At 59.4% G+C, this 12,624-nt stretch overlaps 1 protein-coding gene across 3 annotated transcripts in view; it reads left to right on the top strand.

The window, feature by feature from the left end:
• The window catches only part of ASXL2 (ASXL transcriptional regulator 2), a 69,711-nt gene that overhangs the window by 9,345 nt on the left and 47,742 nt on the right, over positions 1–12,624 (top strand). For all 3 annotated transcript variants that reach the window (XR_011696992.1, XR_011696991.1, XM_071547641.1), the window contains exon 2: positions 11,637–11,719. Coding sequence is in view for 1 of the 3 variants with exons in the window: in XM_071547641.1 (XP_071403742.1) it covers positions 11,637–11,719 (83 nt within the window). In the remaining 2 variants the exon portion in view is untranslated. The remainder of the gene's footprint in view (positions 1–11,636; positions 11,720–12,624) is intronic.

The following is a 12,624-nucleotide window of genomic DNA, read 5'->3' as shown; positions in this document are numbered from 1 at the left end:
GCAGGATCCCAGGCAGAGCTTTGGGCAGCTGTTCATTCACCCTGTGCTGTTGTTCCAGGAGAAAAATTCAGTGCTGGGGAGGGATCTCAGACATGTCCTCGTTATGTCCACCAGGCACAGGCTGGGTTGGGTTGGAAGAGCTTAAGCATTGTCCCATCCCACCCCTGCCATGGGCAGGGACACCTCCCACTGTCCCAGGTCACTCCAAGCCCTGTCCAGCCTGGCCTTGGACACTCCCAGGGCTGTGGCAGCCACAGCTGCTCTGCCCAACCTGTGCCAGGGCCTGCCCACCCTCCCAGGGGAGAAGAATTTCTGTCCTTACTTAAAAAGTGCAGTTTATATACCAGTTTTACTCCAGAGCTCAGCTGCACTTTTGTTTACTCTCTCATTAATACAATTTCAGCTCAGAAGGGCTGGGGGGTGTCCTGCTGGCTGCTCTGAGCTCCTCAGAAGGGCTGGGGGTGTCGTGCTGGCTGCTCTGAGCTCCTCAGAAGGACTGGGGGTGTCGTGCTGGCTGCTCTGAGCTCCTCAGAAGGGTTGGGGGGTGTCCTGCTGGCTGCTCTGAGCTCCTCAGAAGGGCTGGGGTTGTCCTGCTGGCTGCTCTGAGCTCCTCAGAAGGGCTGGGGTTGTCCTGCTGGCTGCTCTGAGCTCCTCAGAAGGACTGGGGGTGTCGTGCTGGCTGCTCTGAGCTCCTCAGAAGGACTGGGGGTGTCCTGCTGGCTGCTCTGAGCTCCTCAGAAGGGCTGGGGGTGTCCTGCTGGTTGCTCTGAGCTCAGAAGGGTTTGAGGGGTGTCCTGCTGGCTGCTCTGAGCTCCTCTGACTCTGCAGGAGCACCTGGGAGGCTTCTCTGCACAACTTGTGGTCTCCTCTCTTGCACATGTGCAAGTCTGGCTCGAGCATTTCTGTGCCAGGCTTTTGCAGGTGGGGATGGCTGAGCTCCAAAGCCAGTTGTGTTTGCTGGACATACAATCCCAGAGGGCTTGGGGGGCACCCAGAGATCAGCCCCTTGCACCCTGCCCTGGGCTCTGCAGCTTCTGCAGGGGCAGGTGTGGCTGGCTCTGCTCACTGTGCCCCAGCAGCTCCGGGCTGGTGTCTGAGAGAGGTGGAACCATCAGCTTTGATTAACTGGGGTGGGTTCTGGGTCTCACACAGCTTTGTCTCTAAGGAGGGGGAAACTCAGGTACCTTGTGCTGCCCCCCTGTGCCCCAGGCCGTGCTGCTTGTGCCCCCAGGCCGTGCTGCTTGTGCCCCCAGGCCGTGCTGCTTGTGCCCCCAGGCCGTGCTGCTTGTGCCCCCAGGCCGTGCTGCTTGTGCCCCCAGGCCGTGCTGCTTGTGCCCCCAGGCCGTGCTGCTTGTGCCCCAGGCCGTGCTGCTTGTGCCCCAGGCCATGCTCAGCACCAGCAGGTCCTTCATGTATGGTTTTTTTCTGTTGTTGTCAGGTTTTCTGCATCTGAGGTTGTGTTTGGAGCAGGAAAAAGAGAGGCCCAAGAGCAGCCAGGACGTTGGGTCTGATGGCTGTGGTGTCTCTGACATCTCTGCTGGAACCAACTATGGGACCCTCTCAGGGGCCTGGTCCAAATGCACATCCCCAGGAGCAGCCTCAGTAGGACCTGGGAGAGCTGGCGGGGGGTTCACCTGGAGAAGAGAAGGCTCCAGGGACACCTGAGAGCCCCTGGCAGGGCCTGAAGGGGCTCCAGGAGAGCTGGAGAGGGACTGGGGACAAGGGCTGGAGGGACAGGACACAGGGAATGGCTTCCCACTGCCAGAGGGCAGGGATAGATGGGATATTGGGAAGAATTCCTGTCTGGGAGGGTGGGCAGGCCCTGGTACAGGTTGGGCAGAGCAGCTGTGGCTGCCCCATCCCTGGGAGTGTCCCAGGCCAGGCTGGCCAGGGCTTGGAGTGACTTGGGACAGTGAAAGGTGTCCCTGCCCATGGCAGGGGGTGGGATGGGATGAGCTTTAATGTTCCTTCAGCCTAAACCAGTCTGGGATTGTAAGTTTGGTTCCTGCCCCTGCTGAGCATGGGGCACACCCTGAGCACCATGTCCCAGTTCTGTCCCAGCTCTCCAGGGCCGGATCCCTGCAGGAACAGGCAGTGCCTGAGCACCCTGGGGTGCTGTGACAGCACAGCCTGCAGTGCCTGAGCAGTCCCTGAGCACCCTGGGGTGCTGTGACAGCACAGCCTGCAGTCCCTGAGCACCCTGGGGCTCCACTCCCTGCAGTCCCTGAATGAGCACCCTGGGGCTCCACTCCCTGCAGTCCCTGAATGAGCACCCTGGGGCTCCACTCCCTGCAGTCCCTGAATGAGCACCCTGGGGCTCCATTCCCTGCAGTCCCTGAGCACCCTGGGGCTCCATTCCCTGCAGTCCCTGAGCACCCTGGGGCTCCATTCCCTGCAGTCCCTGAATGAGCACCCTGGGGCTCCACTCCCTGCAGTCCCTGAATGAGCACCCTGGGGCTCCACTCCCTGCAGTCCCTGAATGAGCACCCTGGGGCTCCACTCCCTGCAGTCCCTGAATGAGCACCCTGGGGCTCCATTCCCTGCAGTCCCTGAATGAGCACCCTGGGGTGCTGTGGCAGCACAGCCTCAGTCCCTGAGCACCCTGGGGCTCCACTCCCTGCAGTCCCTGAGCACCCTGGGGCTCCACTCCCTGCAGTCCCTGAGCACCCTGGGGCTCCATTCCCTGCAGTCCCTGAATGAGCACCCTGGGGCTCCACTCCCTGCAGTCCCTGAGCACCCTGGGGCTCCATTCCCTGCAGTCCCTGAGCACCCTGGGGCTCCATTCCCTGCAGTCCCTGAGCACCCTGGGGCTCCACTCCCTGCAGTCCCTGAGCACCCTGGGGCTCCATTCCCTGCAGTCCCTGAATGAGCACCCTGGGGCTCCACTCCCTGCAGTCCCTGACCACCCTGGGGCTCCACTCCCTGCAGTCCCTGAATGAGCACCCTGGGGCTCCACTCCCTGCCGTGCTCTGTGTCCCCCTCCAGGTTCCTGCTGCACTCTGAGCTGTGCTGTTGCCTGGCAGGTCCCCAGGTGGCCCTTGGGAGTCGTGTCCAGAGCACACAGTGCCATGGCAACATCCCCTGGCATTGAGTGGCACCTGGAATTGCCCATTCCTTCCTGACCTCGTTTCTGGCTAAAGCCCTGGGCAGCATTTGGCTAATTGGATGAGTGGAGCAGATCCTGCAATCTGGGTCAAGCCCTTCATCATCCCCTGCTGTCTGTGCTGCTGCTCTGTGGGGTTTGTGGGGTTTGGCTGCTCCAGGGGCACCGACTGAGCAGGAACTTCTCATTCTCTCTGGGCTTTTTATAGCTGACCCACTTCCCTCTCCCAGGTTTGCACTGCAGGGGATGCTTTGCTGCCCACAGCAGACCTGCAGCCCTTGCTGGTGTCTGCAGCAGGAATTGCTCCTGGAGAGGCATGGCCAGGGGCTCACAGGTCTGTGTGGGATGGGAGGTGTAACCAGGTGATCAGGTTTAGCTGTCCCTCTCCAGAGCATGTGGGGATTGAGGTGGCAACTCCTGGGGATTCATGGATTTGGCAAGTTTCAATTCTGTTTCCAGGAAGGAGCCTGAGTGTGAGTGATGACCTGTGTTCACACCATTAGGTTGTCCAATTTTAATTCCCCCTTTCTGTAAGAGAACAACCAGGAGCAGGAATTCCAAAGTGCAGTTTTACAAAGGCCCTCTGAAAGCACTGATGGGCTGAGGTGCTCCTTCATATCCACCCTGGGGAATCTCAGGACTAAACCTTGATGGGCTGATTGCTGCTAAACCCAAACCCAAACAAACCCAACCACTTCAAACCCGTTTCCACGGGGCTTTCATCCTCCTCCATTTGAATCCTGGCACGGTGCACTGTTGGATTTACGTGGGCAGGACTTGGATCACTCCGAGCTTTCCTGAATGGAATGGTGCAGGCAGCTCTTGCTGCTGGCCAGGGCTGAGCTCCAAAACCAGCCCTGTGGCCCACTCAGAGTTGGTGGTTTGTGCTGGGCAGGTCTGGGGGAGGGCAGGTCTGGCTTTAACTCCCTCACTGGGGGTTTCAGCTCCCATTCCATGGACAATCCAGTGCAGCCTCCCAAGGAGCCCTTGCCCTGGTGTGGCTGTTGGGGTGTCCTGCATGTCCGTGTGGTGCCCTGGGAGTGCTCAGAAGCTCTCAGGGAGCCCTGAGGCCTGTCCTGGGGGTGGAGGGGTGGATTCATTCCCTGTGGGAGAGGCCATGGCTTCCCTGCCATGGCATTGTCCCTCTTGGCCCAGGAACCAGCACCAAACACTGCGTTTGGTTCAGCACCTGCTGCATTTCCTGCAGAGCTGGTGTTGGATCTGGAGCTCGTTCTGAGGCCCTGATGTTTGTTCTGTACCAGGATGGTGTGGCCCCAGGCCAGGGCAGTGCCTGTGCCTGTGCTGGGCACTGCTGGGGCACCTCCAGTGCTGCTGGGATGGTGTGTTTGGAATCACCAGAGAGCACAGCCTTGGTGACCATCCCAATGGTCCAGTGCTCTGCATGGAACTCTCCTCTGCCCAGGGCTGTGTTCATGCAGCAGGTGAGGCTGGGAAGGGGAAGAACAGTAGTGGTTTGGTTAATTCCCATGTTTTTCTGGAATGAGGAAATTCAGTGCAGGGTCCTTGGAAGCTCTTTGGGAAGAGTAATTTTTCTTTTCCTGGTGGGAAGCTGTAGGAAAATGTGGAATGTGAAGAACCATGACTTAATCTGTGTGGTTTTTAGGGAGAATTTAGGTAGCTCAGTTGGTTAAAACTTGGTTGTAACAATGCCAAGGTCATGGATTCAATCCCCTGTGTGGGCCATTGACTCCAGAGTTGGACTGGATGATCCTTGTGGGTCCCTTCCAGCTCAGAATAGTCTGGGATTCTGTGAATAGTGTGTGTGGAAGTCCCTCCCCAGCTGAGGGTGCTGTGCAGGTTCCAGCTCCAGGCCCAGCCCTGCTCCCCTGCCTGAGCTCTGAGCTGGCCCAGCTGAGCTTCTCACCCCTTCCTTGCTCTGCTGGTCTCAGCTAATCCCCCATCCATGGGACAGTCCCAGCCCTTGCCCTGCTCTTGTGCTTTCAGATCACCTTCCTGTGGGTTCACACCTCCCTCTCTGGCAAAGGACTGAGGAAAGGAATAAAACCAGTAAATGGGCACATTATCTGCTCACTCTGGTGCTGTTTTCTCTTGCCAGTTTTCACTGTGAAACCAGAGCTGTAACTGAGCAGTGATTTCTACTGACTGGGGAGCCTTGGGGAGCACAGGGGGTAAATGTCTTACTGTTTACAGATCCAGCAGCCCAGGACACATTTCACAGAATCCCTGAGGCTGGAAAAGCCCTCCAAGATCACAGAGAGCCCACCCTGTGCCTGATGCCCACCTTGGCACAGCCCTCCCAGCCCATGGAGCCCACCCTGTGCCCGATGCCCACCTTGGCAAAGCCCTCCCAGCCCCTGGAGCCCACCCTGTGCCCAATGCCCACCTTGGCAAAGCCCTCCCAGGCCCTGGAGCCCACCCTGTGCCCAATGCCCACCTTGGCAAAGCCCTCCCAGCCCATGGAGCCCACCCTGTGCCCGATGCCCAACTTGTCCCCCAGCCCAGAGCAATCAGTGCCACGGCCAGTCCTGCCTTGGGCACCTCCAGGGCTGGGCACTCCAAACCTCCCTGGGCAGCCCCTGCCAGGGCCTGCCCACCCTTTCCAGCAACCAATTCCTCCTCCTGTGCCCCCTGCCCCTGCCCTGGCCCAGCCTGAGGCCGTGCCCTCTCCTCCTGTCCCTGTGCCCTGGGGCACAGCCCGACCCCCTGTCCCGGCTCCCCCCTCCTGGCAGGGATTGCAGAGCCAGAAGGTGCCCCCTGAGCCTCCTTTGCTCCAGGCTGAGCCCCCCCAGCTCCCTCAGCCCCTCCTGCTGCTCCAGCCCCTTCCCAGCTCCGCTCCCTGCCCTGCACACGCTGCAGCCCCTCCGGGTGTCTCTTGGCTGAGGGCCCAGAACTGCCCCAGCCCTGGAGGTGCCTCAGCAGGGCCAGCACAGGGACGGGCACTGCCCTGGCCCTGCTGCCACACCAGGGCTGGCACAGCCCCGGGGCCATTGGCCTCCTGCACACCTGGGCACACCTGGGCACACCTGGGCTCGTGTCCAGCTGCTGCCACAGCACCCACAGAGCCTTTCCCAGCTTTCCAGCCCCTCTGCCCCAGCCTGGTGGGTTACAGGGGGCTTTTGTGACCAGCATTTCTCTCTCTGTGACCAGTTTCTCTGTGCTGTGTTTGTTTCAGTACCACTGGTGCCAGGTCAGTTTGTGTCTGTGCTGGCCAGGTCAGTGGTTGGGGTGTTTTCAGAGTGAAGCTGTGGCTGTTCCCATGTCCAGCACAAGAACTGGAGCTGTGTAGACACTCCACTCTTGTTCAGTGTTGGTTTCATTCCCAGGGGTTGTTATGGTTCCCTTGGCCAGTGCAGCTCCTGGAATTGCTGTCCCTCCAGGGATCTCCTGTGGGGCACTGGCTGCTCTTCCCTGGGGTGCAGAGTGGGAAGGGCTGTTGATTTAATTTAAAGCATTTCTAAAAATGGGGTGAAAGCTTTGATGTAGAGATGAGGTTGTTTTGGGGTTACCAGTGCTGCAAAACACGTGGCCAACCACTCCCAAAGCAGCCAGTCCTGGGTGGTCCTGGTGGTTGGTTTGGCTTTAACTTTTGAGCCTCTCCTGTTTGCACTTGACACCAATATCAGCTAATTCCTGTAGACATCTTATAAACACCTGTTTGATGGTCTGTGCCCTGTTCCCTGCTGGGCTTGCCACCTGTGCCAAAGTCATCCCCTGTCCCTGTGGGTCTTGTCTGAGGTGCAGCAACTCCCAGCCCTGCTCTGCCCTTGCCTCTGCCCTCGGCCCTGCCCTCCCCAGCCCTGCCCTGCCCTCCCCAGCCCTGCCCTCCTCGGCCCTGCCCTCTGCCCTGCCCTGCCCTTCCCAGCCCTGCTCTGCCCTTCCCAGCCCTGCTCTGCCCTTCCCAGCCCTGCTCTGCCCTTCCCAGCCCTGCTCTGCCCTTCCCAGCCCTGCTCTGCCCTTCCCAGCCCTGCCCTGCCCTTCCCAGCCCTGCCCTGCCCTTCCCAGCCCTGCCCTGCCCTTCCCAGCCCTGCCCTGCCCTTCCCAGCCCTGCCCTGCCCTTCTCAGCCCTGCCCTTCTCAGCCCTGCCCTGCCCTTCTCAGCCCTGCCCTGCCCTTCTCAGCCCTGCCCTGCCCTTCCCAGCCCTGCCCTGCCCTCGCCTCTGCCCTCGCCTCTGCCCTCGCCTCTGCCCTCGCCTCTGCCCTCGCCTCTGCCCTCGCCTCTGCCCTCAGCCCTGCCCAGCCCTGCCCTGCCCTGCCCTGCCCTTCCCTTCCCTCCCCAGCCCTGCTCTGCCCTCCCCAGCCCTCCCCAGCCCTCCCCAGCCCTCCCCAGCCCTCCCCAGCCCTGCCCTGCCCTCCCCAGCCCTGCCCTGCCCTCCCCAGCCCTGCCCTGCCCTCCCCAGCCCTGCCCTGCCCTCAGCTCTGCCCTCCTCGGCTCTGCCCTGCCCTGCCCTTCCCAGCCCTGCCCTGCCCTCAGCTCTGCCCTCCTCGGCTCTGCCCTGCCCTGCCCTTCCCTGCCCTGCCCTGCCCTCGGCTTTGCCCTTCCCAGCCCTGCCCTGCCCTTCCCAGCCCTGCCCTCGGCTTTGCCCTTCCCAGCCCTGCCCTGCCCTTCCCTGCCCTGCCCTGCCCTTGGCTCTGCCCTTCTGCTGCTGGAGCCTGGTGGTCCCATCTCCCACTTGCAGCAGGTCCAGACTCCTGGCAGGAACTCTGCCCCTGGGGGTTAAGAGGACACTTTGTTATGGGCCAGGCCTTGTTTAGGGAGATGCTGGAAGTGCAGCTTTCCCTGCTGGGAATTCATGAGTCCTTATGTTTTATTCTGGAAATGGGGAATGCCCTCTGGCAGCACAGCCAGAGCTGGGGGTTCCTCTGGATTGGGTTGCAATATCCTGACCCAGAACCTGGAGGCAGAACATGGACTGTGAGCTGAGCTCAGCAAGCCCATGATACAAAAGAGATGAACCACAGGGTTGGTGAGGTTGGGAAGGCCCTCTAAGACCATTGAGCCCAATCAGGGTGTAGGATGAGGAAATCTCTTTTCTTCTGATGGTCCTGGTTTCTTAGAACTGGAAAATGGGATCATCAGGGGTTGGAATGAGGAGATCTTTAGGGTCCCTCCTGACCCAAACCACTCCATGATTAGTGTTTTTTGTTAACCAGAGCCACCTGGACTGTTTTGCCCCCTGGGGGGGGTGTAATCTGGGCATCAGTGGCCCCACCTGAGCCCTTGCCCTGCCCTGAGCCAACACTGCAGCACTCCCAGCTCTGCCCAGGCCAGGAGGGTTCTCTGTACCCTGTGCTGGCACTTGCTGGGTTGTTCCCAGGGGTTCCTCTGGCTCAGCAAGTGCAAAGGTGCCTCATAAACCCTCTCTCTCCATTTTCCAATGCCTCTCACATCCAGTCCTCTGGCAGACAGAAGTTTTTATTTATTTACACACAGTAACTAAAAATGGGTGCAGTGCAAGATCTGGTAGGGGATTACCAGGGCAGGAGAGAGAGGAGAAGGTGCTTAAGGTGTATCTGGTTTTTTTGAGTCTCTTTAGTCCTCGTTCCTGGTTGGTCTGGCTCAGCCTGTGTGGCAGCTGGGGGTGTAGCTGCTCTGCTTATCTAACGAGCCTGAGAGTTAATGGTAAATAAGTTTCTTGAAGAGCACGAGGTGAGACTTATCAGGAGGGAGCAAATTAATGCCAGTCCTGGGGAGCCAAACAGGGTGTTTGGTGGTTTCCCCTGTGCTGGGGGTTGCTCAACACAAGAAACTTTGATCCTGAGCTGGCAAAGAATTTTACACACTTCATCTTTCTACCCCTACACACCTTCATCATTCCAGAGGAGGGAGGGAAAGGGAATGGGGCTGGGAAGGGGCTGGAGCAGCAGCTGAGGGAGCTGGAGGGGGCTCAGCCTGGAGCAAAGGAGGCTCAGGGGGCACCTTCTGGCTCTGCAATCCCTGCCAGGAGGGGGGAGCCGGGACAGGGGGTCGGGCACAGGGACAGGAGGAGAGGGCACGGCCTCAGGCTGGGCCAGGGATGGATGGTTTGGTTGGATACTGGGAACAATTCCTTCCTGGAAAGGGTTATCCAGCCCTGGCACAGCTGCCCAGGGCAGGGTGGAGTGCCCAGCCCTGAAGGGATTTTAAAGCCCTGTGGATGTGGCACTTGGGGACATGGACAGTGGTGGCCTTGGCAGTGCTGGGGATTGGTTGGACTGGCTGATCCTCAGGGTGTCTTCCAGTCTTCCAAATTAATTCCATGATTCTAGGAATGTCTCCTGGAGAGCACAGAGCCCCAGGAAAGCTGGTTGATGTTCCAGAGTGACCTCAGAGCAGCCCAGCAGGATCTGCAGGAAGCCAGGCAGGGGTGGCAGGAGGCTGAGCCCACCCTGCTGAGCTCAGCTCCCACAGAGAGCCCTGTGGCAGGAAAATGTGGGCACAGGTGACCTGGGACAGGTGTTTGGAGCACCCTGGGGGCAGGCAGGGCTTCAATGGGCAAAGCTTCTCTTCCCCTCTGTGCTCTCTGCTGAGGTTCCCTGGCTGGCCATGGCATTAGTGTGCCCTGTGGTGGTGCCTGATGGAAAAGGAGTGAAATGTGGTGTTGCTGCTCCAGGGGGAGTGAGATGGGGCTTGTCAGGAGCAGGTCCAGGCAGTGACAGTCAGGAGAGCACAGTGCCCAGGAAGCACAATGCCCCTCTGGGGCTGTGTGTGAGCAGTGCCCTGGGGTTCCTGGGAATGCCCTCCCAGCACACAGTGCAGAACCAGCTTTCAGATTTATCTGCTGGGCTGGTGGAAGGTGCCCCTGCCAGGGATGGAACTTTAATGATGATCTTTAATCTCCCTTCCCACCCAAGATGTTTTATGATTCTCTGACTCTACAAAAGTCAGGTTTTAACATCACCTGAGAGATTCCCCAGGATGGGACCATCAGCTGGAGCTTCCAGGGCTGCAGGTGCAGTGACATGTGTAGGAATGTTGTTCTCTGAGCAGGGAGAAGCTGCAGCCCAAAAAGGGCCTTCAAAGCCCTTCCAGGGAGAGTGGAATCTGCAGCCATGGGGAGAACTTGGTTTCCTGGGGGGAAGGAGGTGCAGGAGCTCAGGAGGAGCTTTGGGTCCTGCACAACTGTTGGGCAGAGGAACTGAAACTGTTCATTTCCTTCTGCAGAGTCACTTGTGGGGTTTGTGCTGAACAAACTTGTGGTTTGGTGGTGGTGGAAGCCCCAAGTCAGGGCCGGGGCTGAGGTCAAAAGCTGATGAGTAAGAAGGAAAGGAGGCACTTCCTGCCCATCCCCCTCCAACTGCTTCACATCTCCAAGTGTGGAGGAACTGGCATCTTCCCCAGAGGCCTCAGACACCTCTCTGGTCATTCTTCCATCTGTACTTTGGCATCTGCTGCCCCTGGGAGGGAGGAGAGCGATGCCAAGGGGCTGGGCTGGGCTGGGGAAGGGGTGGGAATGTGACACTGCAACACAGGCACCATTTTCATGGGTCATATTTATGGATTTTTAAGCCTGAACTGTGTGCAGAGAGTTCCAAACTGCCCCAACTGTGCCAACTGCCCCATTTCCATCAGCTTCTTTAATCCTTTCAGCCAAACTGAGCAGTAGTTTCAGCTTAAGGGTTTGGGGTTTTTTGGAAGTGTTGTGTGTGAGGTGCCCTGAGCTCCTGAACCATTCCAGGCTGGGGTGCTGATGGTTGGGGAGCTGATGGGTTGGGGAGCTGATGGTTGGGGAGGTGATGGCTGAGGAGCTGATGGGTTGGGGAGCTGATGGGTTGGGGAGCTGATGGGTTGGGGAGCTGATGGGTTGGGGAGCTGATGGGTTGGGGAGCTGATGGGTTGGGGAGCTGCCCCAGTGCTGGGGAGCTGATGGTTGGGGAGCTGATGGTTGGGGAGCTGATGGTTGGGGAGCTGATGGTTGGGGAGCTGATGGTTGGGGAGCTGATGGTTGGGGAGCTGCCCCAGTGCTGGGGAGCTGATGGGTGGGGAGCTGATGGGTGGGGAGCTGATGGGTGGGGAGCTGATGGGTGGGGAGCTGATGGGTGGGGAGCTGATGACTGGGGAGCTGCCCCAGTGCTGGGGAGCTGATGGCTGGGGAGCTGATGGGCTGGGGAGCTGCCCCAGTGCTGAGGAGCTGATGGCTGGGGAGCTGATGGGCTGGGGAGCTGATGAGCTGGGGAGCTGATGGGCTGGGGAGCTGATGGGCTGGGGAGCTGATGGGCTGGGGAGCTGATGGGCTGGGGAGCTGATGGGCTGGGGAGCTGATGGCTGGGGAGCTGATGGGCTGGGGAGCTGATGGCTGGGGAGCTGCCCCAGTGCTGGGGAGCCTCTAATTCTCCATGAAGGGCTGTCCTGGGGCAGCACGTTCCAAATGGAGTTGGGAGTTGCACTGAGGTTCTTCAGCCTGTCCCTGGAGTGTCTGTGCTCCCTGTGTCCCTCAGGGAGTGGCCATGAGGTGGGAGAGGGTCAGTCCCTTCCTTGGAGAAGTGCAGACCATTAATTGTAGGGTTTGGTGCAGCTGAATATTCTTGTCAAATGCAAATGAGTGACTTCCTCTCCCTCTGCTTTCTCTTGCCAGGTCCTGGAGAAATATCCCAACACACCCATGAGCCATAAAGAGATCCTTCAAGTTATCCAGAAGGAAGGACTTAAGGAAATCAGGTGAGTTGAGTCCCTGTGCCAGTAAAGCCCTTTGGCTCCAGCTCAGAGGGGTTTGCTGGTGAGCCCCATCTCCTCAGGAGGTTTGTACCCAAGTGCTGCAGGTTTGGTGGGTGGCTCCCATTTGCAAACAAGGCCTCAAGTCACTGGTGCTTTTCCCCAGGGGAGTTGGTGAGGGCCATTCCTGCCCCAGGTGTGCAGCTCTCCAGGAGACCTCTGAGATCATCAAGTCCAACCCTTGATCCAACCCCACTGGGATCACTCTGTGCACTCAGTGCCCTGGGCTGGTGATCACAGTAGGGTTGGATCAAGACATGTTGGATTCTCTGTCCCTGGAGGTGTTTCAGAGGACACTCAGAGCCACATCCAGTCCCTTCTCCAGCCTCGTTGCTCTTCTCAGTTGGGTTGGAAGAGACCTCTGAGATCATCAACCCTTGATCCAACCCCACTGGGATCACTCTGGCACTCTGTGCCCTGGGCTGGTGATCACAGTGGGGTTGGATCAAGACATGGTGGATTCTCTGTCCCTGGAGGTGTTTCAGAGGACACTCAGTGCCACCTCCAGTCCCTTCTCCAGCCTCGTTGCTCTTCTCTGGCCCCGCTCCAGCCCCTCAATCTCTTGCCTCAACTGAGGGGCCCAGAACTGAACACAACACTCAAGGTGTGGCCTCCCCAAGGCAGAGTCCAGGGGAAGGGTCACTGCCCTGGGCCTGCTGGCCACGCTACTTTGGATCCAGGCCAGGATCCCCTTGGCCTTCTTGGCCACCTGGGCACACTGGTGGCTCCTGTTGAGCTTCCTGTCCCTCAGTCCCCCCAGGTCCCTCTGCCTGGCTGCTCTCCAGCCACTCTGTGCCCAGCCTGGAGCGCTGCAGGGGTTGGGGTGGCCAAAGGGCAGGACACTGGAGTTG

The sequence above is a fragment of the Pithys albifrons genome, chromosome 2, assembly GCF_047495875.1.
Source record: "Pithys albifrons albifrons isolate INPA30051 chromosome 2, PitAlb_v1, whole genome shotgun sequence".
NCBI lineage: Eukaryota > Metazoa > Chordata > Aves > Passeriformes > Thamnophilidae > Pithys > Pithys albifrons.
This window is presented reverse-complemented; position numbering and strand designations above follow the sequence as displayed.